General features: G+C 42.8%; 2 protein-coding genes and 1 long non-coding RNA gene across 8 annotated transcripts in view; all 3 read right to left on the bottom strand.

The window, feature by feature from the left end:
- Positions 1 to 23,816, bottom strand: part of LOC139813365 (uncharacterized) — a 76,674-nt gene that overhangs the window by 11,582 nt on the left and 41,276 nt on the right. The gene's annotated exons all lie outside the window — the stretch shown is intronic.
- On the bottom strand, positions 13,429 to 17,374 carry LOC139812642 (uncharacterized). Its single transcript, XR_011731903.1, has 2 exons — positions 17,264 to 17,374; positions 13,429 to 13,644 (listed from the first exon to the last, which is right to left on the bottom strand). It is a non-coding gene; the product is annotated as an uncharacterized lncRNA (long non-coding RNA).
- On the bottom strand, positions 18,758 to 19,474 carry LOC139812774 (jerky protein homolog-like). Its single transcript, XM_071777869.1, has one exon. It carries the CDS (start codon positions 19,472 to 19,474, stop codon positions 18,758 to 18,760), a length of 717 nt encoding a protein of 238 aa, XP_071633970.1.

Below are 23,816 nucleotides of genomic sequence, written 5' to 3'. Positions count from 1 at the left end.
GCGTTCCTTCAGGCGAGCCTCCAACTCGCTGCGGAAAAGCTGTTGCTCCTGCTGCTCCAGCCGCCGCTCCTGGCGCAGCTTTTGAAGCTCCAAGTAGACAGCTTCGAAAGCGCCCGCCTCTGCCTCTGTCGCCCCCGCATCCCGCGGATGGATCGCGCCCGCCTCCGTTGTTGCCGACGCCGCGGCCTGCGAACGGGTCCTCGGCGGGGTGTGCGTGGTCGTCATCCTGTTCGGGATACTGCGTTCGTCGCCTCGTATCCCAGACGAGCCCCAAAAATGTTACGCTCGTCGAGTAAGCTCGCAGCCGTAACACTATCGCGCACTCCACACTCGCGCACGTATTTCGCAGAACTCGCGAAAGGAAAGAGAACTCAAAAGAACTTAAGAAATACGTTTATTCCAAGCTCGTAAAACAGAACGCGTGCGGATTCCAAAAATCCGCCAGACAGAAAATCAATAAATCCATCAACAAACTCCCGTTGTCAAGGATCGCGCTTCACAGCTTTCCGCGACTTCTCTACTCAGTGTCCAGCACGGGCGTAACAATATAAATAATTTAAAATAGAATCGATTTATTTAAAGGTTATGTAAAACAATATTCGTTCAATAATTATTTAGTTATTATAATCTGCAATTATAAAAATTGTAAATAATATAAAAATATAATATGAAAATTGCAAATAGTATAAAAATTAAATATTACCATGACGAGGCACGACACGACAAATATATCTCTTACATTTATATTTTGTTATATATGTATTTTTGTGCCTGACCACATCTCTTGCTTTACATACGTAATGTATTCCATCGGTAAATACGACAAGAACAAACATTATTAATTTCTTAACTTATCTTATTATCTATTTATTGGAAAGGCACTTGGAATTAACGGATATTAGATATTACTAGGAGAACCTCAAGTAAGAAAGAGAGGCGTCAACACGGTGGAAGGAAAATAATGCTGGGTCTACAATGGCCGCGTTCAGCAGACACAACTGTTGAGTTCATCTTATCAACACTCTGCATTGATTGGTTCTAAAAGTAAGAGCCAATCACGACTATAGTTTTGTACACTTATATGATTATTTATTCCGTGTATATTTACATTACGTTACAGTACATTTGTCTGTCAAATATTTGTATATTAAAATCATATATCTATATAAACATTTATTACACATCTTTACAGAAAGTTTCGATGTAATTGACAGTATTAAAAAATCATTAGTCGCTGATGTACCTAAAATTATATTGCACCATATTTCACAACCAATGTGTTGTAAAACATCCTCACCTGCAAATCAAATCAATGGTAAGATTTTATTATATATTTTTTTATTACTGTCTTATATAAAAGAAAAATCAGATTATCAATTCTCGCAATTCCGTAATAAAATTTTAATTTTTTAAGAGGTAAATATGTACAGGGTGTTGCAGCAACATACAGGTGATCAGTACGATGGGTTACCCATTATTCGTGCAGGCGTGCATGGTCATTCACAGCTACATTCATTTTGATGCATTATATGTGAGTGATTGTAATGTGCCGAAACCTACGCAGCTGTGAACAACTATGTGCGTTTGCACGAATGGACAACTCGTCATGCTGAGCTGTATATCGGAACAACCGGTACAATATATATTATTCGTTATAATGTTAATGTAAAATATATGTATTTGCAATAATTAATATAATTAATATATCATTCTAGAGAACACTCAGGAAATAATAATAAATCTCATAAGTTCAAATTCATCAGAATTAAATAATGAGAATCACGTTGTTGATTGTAATGAGAATATTGTGAACAATATAATAAAAGATAAAAGTACAACTGTCACTATAAATAATACGGAACATGTATCAGATCATACAGAATATATGTACGGTCAAAATAAAACAGAGAATATTTTAATACGAGAAGAAATAGGATTAACGACAGAATCAGAGTGTCATATTACAACAGATAACATACAGCATAACACCGAAAGTTTAAACGAAGGTTTGATACTAAATTTTATTAAAATTTATAATTATAATTACGCACATGCCCTGGGTTCCGTAAAGCGTATATGCGGAATCCAGGGATGATGTGTCCGGAAAGTAATAAAAATGATTTTCTTACGCTCCCCAGGAGGGAAAGAAAGTGGGGGGTCGAGGTAATTGAGGGGAATCTCAGTTATACGATTGGACCGTTTGAAAGGCTCGGGCTCAACTGAGGAGAGTCCGACCGTATAACTACCTGAGATTCCCCCTCAACTACCTCGACCCCCACTTTCCTCACGCAGCCCTTCTGAAAAACGCAAAAAAATAATTTTTATTACTTTCTAGACACACCATGTATAATATGTTGTACGATTTAATAATGTCTTTAATAATGTCTTTCTACTTATTATATATTATCTTTTGTTAGACATTGTACAAACAAATTCTGCAAACTTACTCTGGAATTGGAATGGAAATACATTACAAGTATACGAAGCCGCCGATACTAATATATTACCATGTACTACGTCAAAGAATACTGCTGAGACTTATAGACGTGTTTCCACTGAAGGTAATATAATTTACTGAAAGAATTTTTATAATATTGGTTTTTGTAAATATGCAACTTATATTTCTTTTTAGAGTGTTTTTATCTTTATATTTAACAAACGGAATATCTTATTTGAATATTTCTGACTTTATATTTTAAATAATTATTTAGAATACGGGCCTGAACGCGAATATAGATAAAATTATGTTCAATCGACGTGTTTTTGCACGAAATGAAAAAATCTGGCAGATAAACGCGGCGCTCTGCCTCGCGAACCGAGATATTAACGGTTAAATGTGACGACTATCAGGTTATGAGACCTGTCATACCGACGAGATGTAGCGACTACGAACATGCCCTGCGGCCATATGCGCATGCTCAGTGGCCGCACGCGCATGCAGCAGATCACGTGACAACTATTTGGTTGGTAAGTCAGAAGTGTAACATAATTTGAAATGATATATATTCTTTCGGCGTATAGATTAGTGACGCTTTTAAAGTATTTAAGTGTTTAAAACGCGTCAACTAACCTATGTAAGTTAGTAACGCGCTTTAAAAGTATTTAACTGTTTAATGATTTTCGTTAAAGCAGGGCACACACACATGTGTACATATGTCCTGCTTTATAGAAATTGTGATTTTTGTATTCTAAATAAATACCCTATTTTTATTTTTAAGCGATTGTATTTTAGTTATTAAGGCTTCAGTTATAAGGCTTTTGTATTTCCTCGGCGTGGAATTCTTAAATTGTATTTTCTTGTTTCCATTAATTGGCACAGTATCACATGTAGTGTAGCTTTAACTTATGTTTATATATATATATATATATATGTGACGTTGCGGTTTCGCCGCGGCGTGGCAGCGCTCCGCCGCCGTCACAAGGCGCGGATTGCGCGCCCGAGGACGGCTCACGAATCAACCTTCGATCTCCAGGGGCGTATTAAAGTTGCGATTCAAATATTCATTATTGTTTTTTTTTTCTCTTGCGATATTGCGTGGCGCCTCACCCCGTCGAGTTGGAGTTCCAACGCCACACTGAAGATGACGAGGAGTACCAGGAGAGCCGGATGATAAACGGAATCACAAGGACCGAAAGCGAGATGTCGAGGGCGAGGAGCCCGAGTTACGAGGACCGCTACTAAGCGAGGGACGACGTGAGACGCGCGCGCTGCGCGTCAGCAACGGCAGGCGAACCTGTGCATCGCAGGGGCCCGGCGCCGGGCCTGTCTGCAGTCCTCCGAGGCCAGACGGACTCTGGGGGTGGATGGCCACCGCCCCCGAGTCGAGCCAGAGGACACCGCGGGAGTCATCGCCTTGCCTACTACAACGGGGAAACCTGGAAGGACCCCGCGAGCGCGGAGGGCACGTTCGAACGCCCCGCCGAATCCACGGTCGATAACCCTGCTAGCGGCTCCCGCGCGAGCTTGCGAGCTCATCGCCAATTGGTCCGCTTATCGCGCGGAAGGGTCGCGCATGTCCCGCTAGGGGCGTTAGATCGACGCCTCTATCGAGCGCACTTCCGCGATCATTCTTGAGCCACCCTCGGGACGACACGCACGGCTTTCTTGAGCGCTTCTCGACCGACTCTTGCTGCGCACTTGGTGCCTGATTCTCTCGCGACGGTTTTTGGTGACGGCGGAGAGGACAACCCCGATCGAGGAAGTATCTTACCGGTGAGGTTGCCTCGTAATAGACGGTAGTAATGTAAGCCACGACACCGCCCTCCGGGCCACGCTCTCGCCTAAAGTACTCGCGTAATTGAGATCTCGTAATTTTGCATCTGCGATCGAGAGCGAGAGCGAAGGGCTTTGGAATGGTCTCGTGGCCGGTGAACAGTACTCATCGCGTGAAAGTCCTGGAGATCGCGATAGATATCTCGATTCGGTAATTCGCGAACATTCTTACGGTATCTGTGGTTGCGATCGCGTATTACCCGGCTGTGCGTCACGCGCGACTCTCGTGATCGTAGTTTATTCGTCGAGAATGATTCTTTTGCGTTACACCGTTTCAGCAATCTCGTGTGCTTGCGGTCAAATTCGCGTTTTCCTCGTGTAGATATTTTCCCCTGCGTAGATTTAGTTGTACATTGCGTTAGTATGTAAGTTCGTCATTTCTTGCGTTAGATTTAGTTTATTTCGCGTTAGTCTGTAAGTCCGTCAAGACATTATCGCGTTGTGTAGTCTCGCGCTGGTTTAGCGCTATTCTCCTCGGAAAATACGCTTTCTTTCGCGTTGAATTAAGTACTCTTTTGCGTAGGGCGTATGTCCCGTAAAAATTCGTTAGATTGAGTACGATATTCTTCTCGCGCTGATGATTTCCTCGGCGCGATAAAACCTAAATATTTCGCGTTACCTGTCGCGTTCGGGCTTGATTCTTGGCCCGTCGTTGTGTTATATTGCGCCTCGTATTTCGGGGATACTCTATCTTGGCGACCGAATTCTGAACAATCGCGATCCTGCGTACTTTCTGGAGTAAACTTGGCGTCTGAGATCGCGAAAAATTTTGACTTGTTTTCGGAGTTATTATTTTCCTGGTTGTATCGATTTTTGATTTATTCTTCCACGCTCACGATTATTCACGTCTATATGATTTCGCTTTTGTGAGAGATGAATCAACGGTTCTTTAATTTATTAGAGCAATCTCGTGAGCTAATTGTTTTTTTTTCTTTGCAATAAATGTTAATCTCTTTTGTTATTAATTGTTTGAGTTCGTAATTTCTGTGTCGCCCGTCACAATTCGCGCTGCCCTATACCACCTTCGCCCCTGAGTAATACGCCGAGCTGGTCGATTTCTCGCACGCCGTTTAATTACGATAAACGTTTTGATAATTTGTGATAAATTTCGCGTTAGTGGACGCGGAATACCGCGTCTGGCGCCCAACACTCACGTTCGCGTTAGAAATTCGGTTCGTGCGAGAGATCCGTCGGAGAGGCCTGACATCCTACTCTCCCGCAACCCCCTTTTGATCCGGCTTTGCGCCCGAACGGGTAAAAAGTCGTGACAATATAAACATAAGTATAAACATAAGTATAAAAGTATATAAACATATACATATATATATATTGTTGCGCTCGCCGAGTCCGCGTTCGCGTCTCACCGCTCACACTCTCACTCACTCGCGCAACCGGCACTCGCGGTTAATGAGGCGATACAATGTTAGGAATGGAAAGACTCGTTTATTAGAGCAAACGGATTAAAACACAGAATCAAGCTGTCACGCTCGGAGACGGAGGCTCAGAACAAACAACAACAAATCGTAGTATATATATATTCACTTTATTGTAATTACCTCTCGGTTTTACAAGGCGTTTTTACGGAACGTACCCAAACCGTTACATAACTTCTGTTCTCCTAGCCTGGCCTCTGTTTGACTCTATACAATCCAAAGAAAGGGGTCCACTTATACATCTCTTACTATCAATCTTCGAATTTTTACAATGAACATTATTGCGGTTTTGCGTTTGATGCATATCGTCTATTAAAAATTGAATAATTGACTCTATACAATCCAAAAGATACCCCCCTTAACTCGTTCCTCCCCCTTTTTCCTCCGATCCCTCTGGTTTCTGTAACTTTTCTCTTCAATTCCTTCCTCTGTTTCCTTCCAGGTTTTCCTCTCGCGTTTTCCTCATCGACTTCCTTCCTCTCGTTCTTTCTGACTCCATTCATTACTTCCTTGGTTTCCTCCTTGGCGGTTTACATCCTCCTCCATCTCTCTCCCTCCTCGTCCCATTTCACCTCCTTCCCGTCGATCCACAGCCTTCTGTTTGTTAGTACTGCCGATCTTCCTTTCGCTCTTTCCTCTCTTGCCTTGTTCACCAGCTTGTGTCTGTATGCCCTCTTTTCCATTGAAAGCTCCTCATCTACCCCCACTTCCCATCTCCTCCATATTTCTATTTCCCCGCTTTTTTCAATTATCTCTTCCTTGTCCTCTTCTTCCTCCAGCTCCATAAACATCAATTCGTTCTTATCTGCTCCAATTGCCTCTACTACTCCTCTTACCGGGATTGTTCTTCCTGTCACCCTTTCCATTATTATCTCCACTAGTTCTCTTCTTTCCCTCGGACCTTCTCCTCTTACTTTCTTCCATATTATTCTTCTTTTCTTCCTTTGCTCTTTCTCTCTTTTTTCTTTCTCTGCTTTCTGCTTCTTCTCTCTTTCTTTTCTCTTCTTCTTCTTACATCTTTCTCCATGTCTTCTGCTATTCGTCGCGCTTTTTCCTTCTCGCGCCTGCTTTCCTCCTCTTTGCTTCTGGCTTCTCTCTCGTTTTTATCTCTCCTAGCCTCATTTCTTTCTTTATAGTCTCTATCCTCTTCTCTTTTATTTGATCCATCATCTCTCTTTCTGACCTCTGTTCTTTTTGCCTCTTCCTTCCTCTTCCTCTTCTCATTTTCCTTTTCTTCCTCTTTCTCTACCTCGTTCCACCAGCTTTCTCCCCATCCTCCCTCGTTCCATCCCTCTACGTCGCTCTCCACTTCCTCATCTTCTACCCTCTTCCCCCTTACCGCTCCGTCGCTGTACTCCCTCGCCTCTTCCGTTTCTTCTTTCCTTCGTTCACTGCTATCATCCGATCCTCTTTCCTCTGTCTCATCCTGCCCCTCACTCTCTTCGCTCTGCCTTTGTCGTTTCTCCAACCTTTCTATTTGTATTCTCATCTCTTTCAGTTCCTTTTTGATTTCTTTGGTCTGTCGCTCGATTTTCTGTCCTACCTCCCTTATTTCCTTTATAACTTCCTTTATCCAGTCCGTCTCTTCCATCCTCTGCTCGGTCCTCGTCGTCTTCTCCTTTCCTGTCACTGCATTGAAAATTGTTAGTGCTTATGACTGTCTCTCTGTCTTTACCTGCCTCTGTCCTTTCTCCCAGCTTTTTCTGCCCTTTTTATCTACATTATTCACTTACTTTCCGTCTGCCTCTCTTTCATTACGTTCCTTTTTCTCATTTTCTACTTCTAACCTCTCGCTTATCTTACTCGCCACTTGTCCGTTATGTTCTTCTCGCCTTCCACGCTTTCCGTCAGCACGCCAACCTCATCGCCTCTCCTTCAGGTCTGCCAGCCTTGCCCGCTCCCAGCGCCGTCCCGTCTCTCTTCCTGTCTTCACTCTGCGCGTGCGCCCTCTCGGCCCGTTCCAGCCCTGCTCGCTCTCCGTGCCGTCCTGTTCCCCTTCCCGGCCCTACTTCGCGCGTGCGCTCGGTCCGATCGTACCTCTTCAGGCCTGCCAGCCCTGCCCGCTCCCAGCGCCGTCCTGTCTCTTTTCTTGGCCTCGCTCTGCGCGTGCGCCCGTCGCTCGTGCCTGTACCGTTGCTGCGCTTCGACGCCCCGCAGTGGTGCCAGCCCGCTCTTTTGGAGAGGCCGGCACCCTGCGCCGTCTCGGCCGCAGCCGGTGTCTTCGTGTCCTGCGCCATCTCCTCTCACCGTTTTCATCTTGCGCTGCTACTTTCCGGTGGCAATCTTGCCAGCACACCTGCGCATCTCTCCGTCTCCGTCGTTCTCTTCCCCTCCTTCCGCTTCCTTCCTCGGTCCTAACCTTTAAGTCTCTTCCTTCTTGGAATACTCTCGTTCTTGCTTCACTCACTATTCCGCATGTTCCCTTCAATTCCTCTTCTTCCTCTATGTTTCCTCCGTCGATCCCATCGCTCCCCCGAGGGCCTCCTTCCTTTTCCTTTTTTTTACTCCGGTTTCACTACTCTTTCTTCCATGAGCCGTCTGTTCGCTCCAACCGTCCGACCGGAAGTCCCAACAACAAATCGTAGTAAATCGATGTCAATAAACAGCTGGTCGTCAGGGATGATCTTCGACTTCCGTTCGTGCAACGGGTGTCTCAGCGCGGGCGCAACAATATATATATATATATATATATATATATTTTGTTATCTAACAATCATTTTACGAAAAATTATCAAATTAATTACTATGACGTTGAACATACTTTTGGTGGCTGCAGACTTTTTTGCTTGTTCCAATTCATGAAACTGCTGCTGCTGTTGTTGCTGCTACTGCTGTATATTATGCGATAACTGTTTTGTTTTAATTTTTTGCGATAGCCATACATATATTTACATAAATGTGTGCGTATGTGCGTGCGTGCGTGCGTGCGTGCACCCGCTATAAAAATCTGAAACATAAAAGTGCGCGAAATATTAGTACATGATCGAGATGAGGCACGCTTAAAAAAGTATCAAGTTGTTGAAAAAAACGTCAGCAAATCAATGTTGTCATTTGCTGACGCCCTTTTCAACAACTTGATACTTTTTTAAGCGTGCCTTATCTTTGCGTGTAATTATATACAATACTATTTACCTTACAGTTGATTATTCGCGCTCCTTGCCGCAAAGTTTTTTGCTGGCGATAACTTGTTCCATTTCAACCGCGGGGCGTCTCAAGCCTGTTGCGGCCCCAATTAATATAACAATAAATAGTATTAAGAATAAAGACCGCGAAGAACAAATGCTAATGCCGCAAGTAACATTAGAAGAGTTAGAGCAAGAAGAAGCAAAAGAGATAGAAATAAACCAAGTAAACAAAGCAGAAGAAACAATGCCGCGTAGCGAGAAAGTCGAAAAATTGATACGCACACAACACTTAAACGAAGAAGAAAAGAAAACCATTATGGAAATTTGCAGAGATTACAGCGATGTATTGCATGTGGAAGGAGAACCACTGACATGCACTGATATCGTCGCGCATAAGATTACCACGAAGGCGGGCAGCGTACCGGTCAACGTCCGACCGTACCGTTTGCCAGAAAAGCACAAGGAAGAAGTGAATAGACAAGTGAAAGAGATGTTGAAAAACGGAATTATTAGACCTAGCACGAGCCCGTGGAATGCGCCGTTGCTAGTAGTACCGAAGAAAAGAAACGCATCAGGAAAATTAAAACTGAGAGTGGTAATAGATTTTCGGTTTGTGAACGACCTAACGGAGGGAGATTCCTTCCCATTGCCAAACATAACCGATATCCTAGACCAACTGGGAAAAGCAAAATATTTTACCACGCTAGACCTCACCTCGGGATATCATCAAATCCCGATGGAAGAAGAAGATAAAGAAAAAACTGCGTTCTCGACACAATACGGACATTACGAGTATAATCGAATGCTTTTTGGATTTAAAAATGCCCCAGCGACATTTCAACGAGCAATAATAGCCGTTTTAGCAGGACTAGTAGGATTACAATGCTTAGTCTATCTAGACGATATAATAGTATACAGAGCAAGTTTACAAGAGCACAATAAGAGATTAATTGAAGTGCTAAAAAGACTGAGAAACTATAATTTGAAATTACAGCCCGATAAATGCGAATTCCTTCGGAAAGAAGTGACGTATCTCGGACATGTAATAACAGAAAACGGAATCTTGCCAGACCCTTCAAAATTAGAAGCAGTAAAAAGCTTCCCGAGACCAACAAAGGTAAAGGACATCCAGGCTTTCGTAGGATTAGCCGGATATTATCGAAGATTTATTAAAGATTTTTCAGCAATCGCCAAGCCACTCACAAAAATGACCAGAAAAGATATCAAATTCGAGTGGAACGCAGAACAACAAAACGCATTTGAAATACTTAAAGAAAAACTAACTACAGCACCGGTATTAAAATACCCGGACTTCTCCCAAGAATTTGTAGTGACGACCGATGCGTCAGATTACGCAATAGGAGCCATACTGTCACAGGGAAAGATAGGTCAAGATCAACCCGTGGCGTATGCGAGCAGAGTACTATCTAAAGCCGAGCAAAATTATAATACTACCGAGAAAGAATTACTAGCGATAGTATGGGCGGTGAAACACTTCCGACCATACGTTTATGGAACAAAATTTACCATAGTGACAGACCATAAATCATTGGTTTGGCTATTTAACGTAAAGGACCCCGGATCACGATTAATCCGATGGAGATTGAAATTAGAAGAATACGATTACACTATCGTACACAAGGCCGGTCAAGAGAATAGAAACGCGGATGCGCTGAGTCGACATGTGCCGACAGATATCAACAAGATAGAGAAGGAAGAGAATAACGAAGAGGAGAGCGAAAGAAAATACACAGAAGAAGAGAAGCAACGTATGTTATACGAATACCATGATGCACCTGTAGGAGGACATCAGGGTGTGGAACGCACCATAAACCGAATAAGGTTGACGCATAATTGGAGAGGATTAACTCGAGACGTCGAAGATTACATTAATAAATGCGAACTATGTCAGAAGAACAAGTTATCGCGAAAAAATAAAGCACCCTTAGTAATAACAGACACCGCGGACAAACCGTTCGAAAAATGTGCTCTAGATATAGTAGGACCACTGACGGTGACCGAAAACGGAAATAAATATATCCTCACGTTTCAGGATAATTTATCAAAATTCAGTAAGGCGATACCCGTACCTAATCAAGAAGCGAATACAATCGCGAAAGAATTCGTCACAAAGATTATCTTTGAATACGGTATCCCCGACAAAATACTGACGGATAGAGGAACGAATTTCCTTAGCGAGATATTTAAAAGCACGTGTAAATTATTGAAGATAGAAAAAATTCAAACAACGGCCTACCATCCCGAGAGTAATGGAGCATTGGAACGCTCTCATAGAACATTAACCGAATACTTGCGACATTATATTAACGCGGACAGACAGACTGGGACGAATGGACGCCATACGCAATGTTCGCGTATAACACGACGCCACACACGGCGACCGGGTTTACACCCTTTGAATTAGTATACGGGCACCGAGCAACACTACCGACGGCACTGTCGCAACCACCGAAACCAACGTATACTTATGACGATTACGCGCAAGAGCTAAAAGAAAAATTAAGAGCGACACAACGAGTTGCAAAGGAACATTTGCGAAACGAAAAATCTAAGGCCAAGGAGACGTATGATAAGAAGACAAAAGAAATTAATTTCCGAGTGGGAGACAAAGTTCTCTTGCACGACGAAACGGTGCGTAGAGGGAGATCGAAAAAATTAGAATCCCCGTGGATAGGACCGTATGAAGTAATCGAAAAACATTCAGACGTCAATTACACGATCAAAAAGGGACGGAAAACCACGCGAGTACACGTAAACCGATTAAAGCCCTTTATAGAACAGTAAAAACAGCGGAAAAGAACAAAAACAAGCAATAGAAAGTAGGCAATAGAAAATAGGCGATAGTAAAAACTAAGGAAAATAAGATAATAAGTACTTACCGAACATCAAACACGTCGCACCACACGGCGCCCGGTGGCCACATCCAACGTGACCTCCAGGGGGTAGAAAAGATGCATCCATGTACCCGGGGGTGTTAACAACGCTTCCGCGTAGGAGGGAGGGGGCGACGTCGGCCCCGAACCCAAATTCGCCGCCACCCGCGCACTAAGCGCGGCACCCCCACTTATGGCACCCGCTCGCGCCGCCCTCAACCAATACGACCGCATACAGGCGTCGTAAGACGCCAGCGCGAAATACAGATTGCATTGAATGCACCGCATTTTTAATAGAGTTAATAAAAGTACTCTGAACCACGTCTCAAGAGCAACTAAACGCGCGAGGAGAGAAAAAACGCGAGGAGAAGGCATTATCAAGCCAAGGTAAAAATTTGAAGAAAGGTAACATGAGTCCTTATCTTACAGGACGCTGATCGTCGTCCAGCACTTCGCGAAAAAAGCGAAACCTGAGACAGCACCATCGTACGAGATACGACAATTCAGCAGCGAGCCGGGAATATACTTTGAGAGAACCGGACAATTGCAACAGGTAGAAGCTACATGGAAACTAGCGATTAAAATCGACGTAGCAGCCCTAGGAAACCGATATCACCAACTTCAGGAATTTCTACAGCAAGCCGAAGAAGTATGCGAAACGATAATCGCAAAGGACACGCAGCAGACGTGCAAAAACATTCTCCATACGATAGAGAAAAATAACAAAAAATTAACGCAATTATTAACGCGATTACAGACTATATATAAAACAAATAATAATAAACGAGGTTTAATAGACGCGATCGGCACGATCAGCAAAACGCTGTTCGGCACTATGGATGCCGACGACGCAAAACACATACAGGAGCAGCTTGAACTGATACAAAATCAGCAACAGACTCTACGGCACACCGCAAAAAGTCAATTAAAGGTGATAAATGCCACGATAGGCCACATGGAGGCCTTAGAAAAATCATTATACCACAACGAACAACTGATGACGAACGTCACGAGACGGATACAGCTGGACACAGCACTGTACGCCAAAAGAGAAAAAATAGACGAACAGCTTTTAATACTAACCACAATTACAGAGGATCTAATAGAAGACGTGAAAGACACGATAGCAAAAATTTGAAAGAATTGGATCTCAGTAATTGTACTCTGGAGGGGAGGGAAGAAGAAGTTTCGATTCCCGAAAATCTAGAATTTCTAGAGAAATTAGATCTTCAAGGCTCCCATATAAGAACTGAATCTCTTTGCAAAATACTGCAAAAAAACTCGCCGGATGCGTAACTTAAATCTGAGCAGACCTGCTTCTCGGGGTTATATCCACCGAATAGATTTAGACGCAATTATAATACAGTTAAAAAATTCGTCAATTCCTTTAAGTTTCAGCTTTGCAACCATACTTCCCCCGGAACCCAAAAGCTTTGGTTTCCCGGAAGCTGCCCGCCGAGTCATCGGAGGAACTTCGGCGGATCGCTAGCTGGCATCGTTTATGGTTAGAACTAGGGCGGTATCTGATCGCCTTCGAACCTCTAACTTTCGTTCTTGATTAATGAAAACATTTTTGGCAAATGCTTTCGCTTCTGTCCGTCTTGCGACGATCCAAGAATTTCACCTCTAACGTCGCAATACGAATGCCCTCGGGGCACGCGCTCCGCCTAACCGAGTAAGTAAGGAAACGATGAAAGTAGTGGTATTTCACCGGCGATGTTGCCATCTCCCACTTATGCTACACCTCTCATGTCTCCTTACAGTGCCAGACTAGAGTCAAGCTCAACAGGGTCTTCTTTCCCCGCTAATTTTTCCAAGCCCGTTCCCTTGGCAGTGGTTTCGCTAGATAGTAGATAGGGACAGTGGGAATCTCGTTAATCCATTCATGCGCGTCACTAATTAGATGACGAGGCATTTGGCTATTTGTTTCGTTTAAGGCAAAACAACCGCAATCATGCACGATCATTCTGAACCTATAACGATATTGCAAGGCGATTTACTGTCGGTGTTCGCAGCTAACACCCTGGAAGTGCTTGAAAGGAGCTGTCTAGCAGCTCTCGCTCTACTACTCATGCACACTCACATTCTCGCTTGTCCGCCGATGCGGAGGCACCCAACTCTACGTGCCACCCCGACGTGCACCACGGTTACGTTCCGCCCCGGCACATATCGGGTTGTTATGCCGTTAAACCTCTTCCAATTTAGCCATGAGCCCCAGAGGACACGAGTCGTGAGCGTACGCAGTTGGGCAGGTGTTAGGCCCAGACTACGCAGCTCACCCTCGCTCCTAGGGCTCCAGACACCTCGCCATGAGATCGTAATGGCGGTGAAACGGACATTATCACGCGGCACCCCTGTGCGCTCCGCCACCCGGTCCACTAGATCATTACAGGATCGGTACTTCTCCACCTTACGCTCATGTGACACCTCTAACGCAGTTTCGCTGGAAACTACCTGCGCGTCTACGACCACTGCCTCATCACCCTTAGCAATGGTCAGGTCAGGCCGCCTCAGGCCGGCAGAGGTCGAGTAGGCTAATTCCGCATCGACATGCCATCCCTTCTGCTGAAAGAAGCCACCGACTCGACGACAAAGGTCGTTATGCCATAGGATTCTCCCTCCGTGCGTTCTGAAGCAACGCTGAACGCAGTGCGCCGGTGTCTCGATATCGGGACAACCAGCACGACAGCGAACCTCGCGCCCATCACGACTTCGGGAGACTCTCGCTCTAGACGGAATACAGTTGGCCCGTATGTGATGATAGTGCACGTAGTCGACTCCGGGGATGAGGTCGGCTCCCGCCGACACCCAATGCGAACTCAGCTTCGACGTTTCCGCCTCCCTGAGCCCGTTCCCATCGCACGACTCGCGCAACCAGGCTGCACACTGTTGTCTAAGCTCAGCGGTCGTAAGCACCCTGTTACCCCGGATGCGCATCTGGTTCTCACACCAAACCAGCCGCCTAGCCACAAATGTGGTTTCGGCGGCGGCGCGCGCCGCGGGCAGAGTGCTGCGACACAACCGCTGCAATCGGTCGAACTTCAGAATAGGGATTAAAGTCTTAAGTAGAGGCAAACCAAGCCCGCCACTCTGTATCGGCGCATGAAAATATCCAGCAGGAACATCATGGGGAAATCGCAACCATCGTCTAATGGCCTTGCGTACCATAATATCAACGCCCCTCAACGTTTTGGCCGTGACGGTTCCCACTATCCAACGGTGATAATACCGTGGCAGGAGAAAGTCACGTAAGAGCCTCAGTCGCTGTTGCGGCTTCAAAGGCGCCTTAGTGAGTAGCTCGATGGAGTGAGCTAGGGGCGGATTATTAGCGAATTCCCTAGCACCTTCATACATGCAGCCCAGGTACGCCCAGATCTCGATAGGGGATCTTTGCGGAATCAGCGCTCCCCCCACGGTGAAGTACGGTGTTGTGTCAATCTTCACCTTTTTGTCTTTACCGGACGCCACCATGGACAGCACACCTGTTTCCTTTGCGTTAATTGTAAGTCCATTGCGCGCAAAAGCAGCCTGAAGCCGTGTCAAGTTCTCCTGCAGACCGGACCTGGTCGTCTGCGTAGCCCAAGGCGCTGATCAGCTCGTCTCCCAACTGATAGCCAACATCCTCCGAGAGAATTGCTAGTGCTCTATCCACGACCAGATTGAACAGTAGCGGCGACAACGGATCACCCTGTCTCACGCCACGGCCGATCTTAATGGCCGATACATTATCGGTGACGGATCCTATCACCGTTTGCGCATCCGAATAGACGGCCCTGATATATTCCCTAAACTCCCAAGGGAGCTCCAGCTCTTCAAGAGTCCTATGTATGGCTGGGTGCGAGACCGTGTCAAATGCCTTCGACAGGTCAACGCACGCCAGATGTAGTGTCCGACATCGCCTGCGGGCATCACCGAGCACGGCGGACAGGACTGTGACGTTCTCACACACCCCATCCACCGGCCGAAAACCCCTTTGGCGAGTGTCGAACACGTCCAGGGCCGCTAAACGTTTGGCAAGAATTTTGTGGAAGTGTCTAACCACAACTGATCCTATACTGAGAGGTATTCCGCCGGTGATGGCCGGTCAGACATCCCTCCCTTCTCCAAAAATACAGTTCTTGTTGTGGCGATCGACGAGGGTACCGTTCTTGCCAGGAGCAGCAAATTGAACAGAAGCGCACGAAGAACAAGGGGAACAGCGTTCCACATTTTCGGCGTAATCTGGTCCAATCCGGGCGCTGTACCAGTCTTGATCGAAATCCTTCGAACCTCGATAGGCTTTATAGGATCCCAGAGCGAGGCCTTATCCGCCGCCCGAGTTGGGCCAGTGGCGGCGCCCTCACCTAAGCCTTCGAGATGAATCCCTCTAGCTGTCGGTGGACGGCTCCGGCTAGTACGCGCTACCCGCCCCGCCTCCCCGTACGACTCGCGCAAGGCCGTCATGTCTCCATCCGCGCCACTAGACGCCTCCATTACGGGACGCCAGTACGCGTCGAATTCGACAGCGGACGGTCGCTCACGTTCCGAGCCGCCTTCGAGGACGTGCGAAAGGCAGGCCTTTGGGCTCTTCTTGTAGAGAGTCTGCACATGTGCATATTCTCTCTTTCTTTTCTGCTTCCTACTCTCTTTTGTGTTAAGAGGATTGCGCTGCTTCGTCGAAGCGCGCCGTGGAGGGCGCACAGCTGACGGCGGGAAGATCAGGGCCAGCCATCTCTCGATGGCCTGGACGTCGACCACCCCCGTCAGTAGAGCATCTCTCGCGATGCCCACAAGAGTATCAGCTTGATAGCTACGGGACGCTGAGCTCTGCTCTATGAGCTGGTTGATGATGTCCCGCAGCCTCTGAGATCTTTGCTCAGGGGAAGGCTGATGCGCGCTTGGATCAACTGTGTCAGACTCTATGGTCGCAGGGCCGGCAGCAGCTCTTATCATCGCCGCGCCGTCCCTACCGCCCTCATCGATGCCAACCGCGTTTCGCGATTGTATCTCTTGGCAGAAGACTCTAACCATCTCGCGATAAGCCTCTTGTCGACGCTTACCCTTGATAGCTTCGAGACTCCTATGAGGGAACTTATCCTGCAGATGATGATTCATGAAAATAATTCCCGCTAAGGTGGCTGTAGCCTCAGCGCGAGCCATGAGTCTGACCTCCTCCACTGACCAACGTGCTTTTACGCGCTCAACATCCACCGCGCTATTGGCCACCACTGGGTGAGTCTTAGTAACATGCAGACTTAGACCACGCATGGTCCGGAACTCCCTTGGACAAAACTCACAGCCAAATGCTTCTGTCCCTTCTATGACATCGGACATGGCTCTACTTCTAGTACGCGACGGTCCAGCTACGACCCCGTCAGGTACCTCCGCACCAATGGCACTATCGCTTGCGCATCTTGCACGCAGTACCCGGGCCATCCGAGAACCCGGGGGTTTTACATTCATACGTTGACTTTCCATAAATTTACTGCGTGTAGGGGAGCAAACGGATTGACAGCCGAGAGCTCCCCAAATAACCGTGCCCTTTCTTGGCCCCACAACTTACCTTAAAAGAGTCATAGTTACTCCCGCCGTTTACCCGCGCTTGCTTGAATTTCTTCACGTTGACATTCAGAGCACTGGGCAGAAATCACATTGCGTCAACACCCGCGCAAAGAAACTTGGCGCTGCTAGACTTTGAAATTTAAACATTAGTACTAAGATTTTTGATTAAATAAAAAACAATAAACATAATTTAGGGAAGAATGCGACAGGAGTAAAAAAGCAGCGCCAAGTTTTTTTACAAGAAAAATTTATTTATTTTATTTTAATTAAATATTTTTATTTTGTACTGTTATTTCTTTAATTCTTTGTAATTAAAATAATTCTTTGTAATATTAAAAATTTGTTAAAGAAAATTAAGAAGCTATTATCACTTGGGTTTAGAATAGGAAGACCCTTGAATAGGAATACGAAGATACCACTTGGGTTTTATTTCTTTAAAGTAGTTGCATAACAATTATCTTTCAAAGCAATATACATATTCTCTTTACAATTGGCGCAATTTAATTTAAAGATTTCACATTTTTTTTTTGAAATACATGTCACTTGAGTTAAGTTAGGTACAGTAGAGTCTCTCTAATTTTGACCCCATGGGGCGATAAGAGCGGAATGCCAAAATTATGGAATACCCTCACCACAGCATGGGACTGCCAATCAGCGTGTACTTGCGCGAATGCAGTTGCGCACAATGTCTGCACTATGCGCTACGGTGTAAAGCCCAGTCTACGTCAATCTAACCTCTATACACAAAGAGGTTAGATTGACATGTATTAAATTTAATATAAATGAATATAAATGAAAAGAAAATTAATAAATCTACAAATAAATAAGCATAATAAAAAAACAAAGTCAACCAATTTAAATCATTAATATACATATATATTTATTATTATAAATATATTTATTATTATTACATTATAATGTTTGTGTTGTACTGTGTCAATCAAAAAAACAAAATCATTGAAATTGAACACATTAATTTTACAAAAGACACAAAAGTATTAACGAAAATATATAATTTCTTCTTTGGTAGCATAAGAAATATTAGGTATATGTAAATAATAATATTGCACACCAACTTAGAACGAAAAAATACGATGCTAGTATTAATGAACAATTACACATTGCACCATTAAAGAAATGAAAAAAATGTATAGAATAAAATTAAATCAAAAAAGTTATGTACGAGTAATATTCATTTTTGTAATTTTATCTTTTATCTTTATTAATGTTGATAAATCTTCTTTGGTTATTAATGAGCTATTCTTCTCTAAAAATAATAGCAACGTATTCATTGATGAAATAGCATATGCAGTGCTTAATACTTCTATTTCTACTTCATCCTTATTCTCACTGTCTGAAAATTAAGTAAAAATTTAAATATTAAAAAAATAATTATAATCGTTCTTTTGATTAATAAAAATCTATTTAAAATGTTGATATAATATTAAAAGGATAGTAATTTACCTTCTGTATTATCCGCAATTACTCTTTTTATAATTTCGTTGTTAGATGGTAATTCAGGAAATATGTCATCAGTTTGTAGAACCCATTCTTGCACATCGTCTTGTGTAATATTCCATAATTATTAATTTGATGAAAAAAAGAAATAAGCTCTTCATTATTGACTTCTTGTACCAAACTCTGATCGTTGCTTTCAAAAAATTCTTGTGGTAAAATGTTTCTCCAGCATTTAAAAATTGTACTTGCAGTAACATCATTCCATGCCTCACTTATCCAGTATATAGCGTCCTTAATATTTATAGATTTCAAATATGTAATAATGTCAATATTTCTATTCTGCTCACTTATAACTGATGATAAAAGCCTGGATCTATATCGTCTCTTTACATTTTCGATTATACCTTGGTCTAATGGTTGAATTAATGATGTTGTGTTTGGTGGTAAATAATAAGCTGTAATATCGTTAATGTGTAAAGTTTCGGCGGAAGAATGACATGATGCGTTATCAAGAAGAAGTAGCGCTTTGAGAGGTAAATTTCTTTTTTGTAAGAAAGAAGTAACTTGAGGCACAAATTCATTTTTAAACCATGACTCAAAGATATTATTGTTCATCCATGCACTTCTTTGATGTGTATAATAAACAGGAAGTATGTGTAAAATATTTTTTATGGCTCGCGATTTTTGATATTTTCCAATTACAACTATAGGTAATTTTAAAGAGCCATCTCCCAGTGAGAAACGATACATCGGATCGACGTCGATTAGATATCGAAATCTCAAAATCGATCTTCACATCAATTTTGATATTCAGGTGGTCCCAGTTTCGAGCATTCATCGATATCGAAATCTTTGAAAATTCGATATATTTCGTATGAGAACTAAAGCGCTTTTATAACGTTTTTTGATGTCATAATAGAGTCTGCAAACGGAGGGATTTCAACCTCTTTGTTTGAAAAATTATTTGATATTTATAAAAAAATATAGCAATCGAATCAATGTCGAAACAATGTCGACTCGATGTCGATTTGAACTCTAATAAGGAAATTCACCCGACATAAAAAAAAATTATATTTATTTTGAAATTTTATTACAACTTTTTAACTAAATTTGTTTCTTAAGATGCAACCTATGATTATAAATATTTTCTCATACTTAAAAAACACACTTACCTTGGTGGGATTCGAACTCGGGACCTCTGGATCGTGAGCCAACTGCCTTACGTGGTAGACTACTTCTTAATTTGATGTAAGTGTTATATATAGTCTACATATGTGTCATAACCAGCACAAATATATAATTTTTCAAAAATTCTTAAGAAACAAATTTAGTTTAAAAAGAGTAATAAAATTTCAAATCGGATATACGAATATAATTTTTTCTTAATGTTGGGTGAATGTCAGAAACCAGTGCCGGCTCATTACAAAATTGGCCTATTGGGCCAACGTCGCGCCGCGCAATCTAATAATGACAGTCTTGATGTGTGTATTAACCATACTCACACGACATGAAAATGCTTCTCACATGAAATTGCACGCGTATCGAAACATATTCAGAGCGCGTGCTCCGTCTCTAACCAGTGCGAAATAGTAATCGAATCGATGTCGAAACTATGTCAAATTGATGTCAAAGAGTACAAATCGACATCGATTCGACATCGTTTCAACATCGATTTGATTGCGTATGCATGATTCTTAATTGTTCGGCGAAGTTGTTTTAATATATTTTAAGAATATGATAATAATATATTTTAAATATTTATAATATTTTTTAAATAAATTTATAATTAATTAATAATATAATAATAACTCATAATTCTCACTGAAAAAAGTAACTTATCGTTACCATAACTCGTTTTTCTCATTGAAAAACGTAATCCCCGGCAACAAATTTTTCATATAACAACATATATATAAATGTATATAATCCTTTTTTAAAATGAACATTATATAATATATTATATATATATATATATATATATATATATATATAATATATTATATAATGTTCATTTTAAAAAAGGATTATATACATTTATATATATGTATATATAAACTATATATATGTATATATATATGTATATATGTATATGTATATGTATATATGTATATATATATGTATATATATATGTATATATGTATATATATATATATATATATATATATATATATATAGTTTATTTCTAGAGGGGATAACTACAATAAGTGCCTTCAGCCATAGGATAGGTAACGAGTAGGAGGGAAAGGCAAAGAGGAAAGCGGCGGATGGAGGCAGAGAAGGAAATAGGATTAGAGAGTGAACTGCAGGGAAATAAAGGGAAGAGGAGGGAAGGCGAAGGGGAGAAGAAAGCAAGAGGCAGGCCTACAAAGGCGGAGGAGCTTGCCAAACAAAGAGAAAGATCGGGCAGCCTAGGATCGGTCATAGAATTCATCCAGAAAAGAAAGAGAAAAGAGCGAGAAGAAGAAGAGGCGAGAGCTGCAGAGATAGAAATCCTCGAAAGATTTAATGAGGAAAGAAGGGTCAACAGACCACCACCAACTAAGATCAAAAAAGAAGAAAGGGGGGAAGGAAACATGGCGACAGAAGATTTGTTAAAAGAAATTCTAAAGAAGATGGAGGAACAAGAGATAGAAAGAAAGAAAGATAAAAAGGAACAAGAGAAAGAAAGAAAGAAGGATAAAGAAGAAATAAAAAACGAATTTAAGGGAGTAATGGAGGAATTGAGAAGGAGGGAGGAAATATGGGAGAAACAGAGAAAGGTGCTAGAAGAAAAGGTAAAGGCGATGGAAGAGAAGATAAAAAAGTTAGAGGTGAAGAGCGCAGAGGAGAATGAAGGTAGGGAGCTAATAGGGAAAATGAAGGAGATAGAAAGAAGTATGGAGATGACGGAAAGAAGGAGGAAAAACAACATAATCGTGAAGGAAGAGAAGGTGGGAAATGACAAGGAGAGGAAAGAGAAATTTGAAAAGTTGATGAAAGAACTAGACAATACACAAGGGCTTATAGAAAAAATACAAGAAATAGGATACGGTGACAATAAAATCAGATTGTTGAGATGCAAAAACTGGGAAGCAAAAAGAGACCTTATGAAAAAAAAGAAAGAGCTAGGAAGAAAATATGGAAGCTTTCTGGATGATGACCTCACCAGAGAGGAAAGACAGATACAAATGGAGATAATAAAGATAGCTAGGGAGAAGAGAGAGAAAGGAAAAAGAGTTACAATTGGCTATCAAAAGATATGGGAGGACAACAAGGAATGGAGATGAAACAAGAGCAAAGGAAGATTAGAGGAGAGGGAGGACTTTCATAGAGCATACAGAAGAGAACGAGGACAAAGAATGCGAGGAGAAAGGAAAAAGTATAAGGGAGAAGGAAGAGAAAGCCTCGGGAGGAGACTATAGAGAGGAGGAGGACGAAGATATAGTGGGAGAGGAAAAAGAAAGCAGGAGGAGGGAGGAGACTAAGGTGGTCTTTTGGAACGTAGCGGGTATAACCAATAAAGGTAGGGACTTTTGGGAGGGAATAAAGGAGTGGGACGTGATTGTTATGATGGAGACTTGGATGGATGAGAAAGGATGGGAGAAGATGAAAGAAAAGATACCAAAAGAATTTAGATGGAGAGCACAGATAGCGACCAGAAAGAACAAGAAAGGTAGAGCGTGCGGAGGCATGCTATTAGGAATAAGGAAAAGTGTAGAAGAGGTAAAGGAAGGAAGGGGGATGTTAGAGGAAGAAGGAAGAATAGAAGGTAAGATAAGAATAGGAGAGGAAATATGGAGAATAATAGGAATCTATGTAAACAACGATATAGACAAGAAGTTAGAAGGCTTGAAGGAGTGGACAGAGGAGGGGGAAAAAGGAGTAAGGACCATAATAGGTGGTGACTTTAACGCGAGAACGGGAAAGGAAGGAGGATGGGAAGAGGAATTCGAGGGAACAGGGGAGGAAGGAGGGAGAAAATCCAAAGACAAGAAGGTAAATAAGGATGGCAGGAAACTACTGGAATTTATCGAGGAAAGAGGACGACATTTAACGGAGGCATAAAGGGGGATGAGGAGGAAGAATATACATACACAGGAGGGAAAGGTGAGACAGTGATAGACTACGTAATAGGGAATGAAGAGGTCAAGGAGAAAGTAGAAAGACTGGAAGTAGGAGAAAGGATAGACTCATTGTCAGACCATCACCCATTAATACTCTGGGTGAGAGGTAGCCCAAAGGGAAGGCAAAGAAGGAGAGAAGCAGAAAGAATAAGAAGAAGAGGGATATGGAGCGAAGAGGGAAGAACGCAATTTAGGGAGAGGCTAGGTATAATTGGAGGAAAAAGAGATCTGCAAGAGGAGATAGAGGAAGGAACGGCGAAGATAAGAAGAGTAATAGAGGAGAATGAAAAAGAGAATGAAAGAGGGACCAGCAAGAAAAGAAGAGGGTGGTGGGATGAAGAATGCAGGGAGAGAAAGAAGGGGGTGAGGAGAGAACTAAGGAAATGGAGAAAAAAAATGAGAGGCAGAAAGATATAGAGAAGGAAGGAAGGAGTATAGGGAAATGTGCGAAAGGAAGAAAAAGGAGGAGAAAGAAAGGATGATTAGAGAGATAGGAGAAGCGAAAACGGAAGGAAAGGTATGGGAATTGATAGGCAGAGTGAGGAAGAGAAGGAAGAGGATAAACGAAGAGATAAAACCGGAGGAGTGGAAAGAATACTTCATGAAATTAATGGGCGGAGTGGAGAACAGGGTGGTTAAAGGGAAAGGAGGAGGGGGCAGACAAGAAGAGGAAGGGATAGAACTGGAGGAGGTAAGAATGACAATAAGAAAAATGAAAACAGGAAAAGCAATTGGCAATGACGGGATACCGAACGAAGCGTAGAAATTCGGAGAAGAAATGGTGAAATGGATATGAAAAATATGCAAACGGGTATGGAGAGGGGAAGGCTGGCCGGAGCAATGGAAGGAAGGTGAGATAATCTCAATAGTAAAGAAAGGAGAAGGGAGAGAGGTGAAGGACTACAGAGGGATAACTATCATGTCTTCGATGTTACACGGCAAAATTTACACGGCGATACTAGCGGAAAGGATAAGGAAGGAGGTAGAAA

The sequence above is a fragment of the Temnothorax longispinosus genome, chromosome 5, assembly GCF_030848805.1.
Source record: "Temnothorax longispinosus isolate EJ_2023e chromosome 5, Tlon_JGU_v1, whole genome shotgun sequence".
NCBI classification, from domain to species: Eukaryota; Metazoa; Arthropoda; class Insecta; order Hymenoptera; family Formicidae; genus Temnothorax; species Temnothorax longispinosus.
Note: the sequence above shows the minus strand (reverse complement) of the source record. Positions and strands in the feature narration are given on the sequence as shown.

Bases quoted from the DNA above. Each gene is read 5' to 3' on its own strand.
- LOC139812774 (XM_071777869.1), bottom strand. From the start codon at position 19,474: ATGTATCGTTTCTCACTGGGAGATGGCTCTTTAAAATTACCTATAGTT.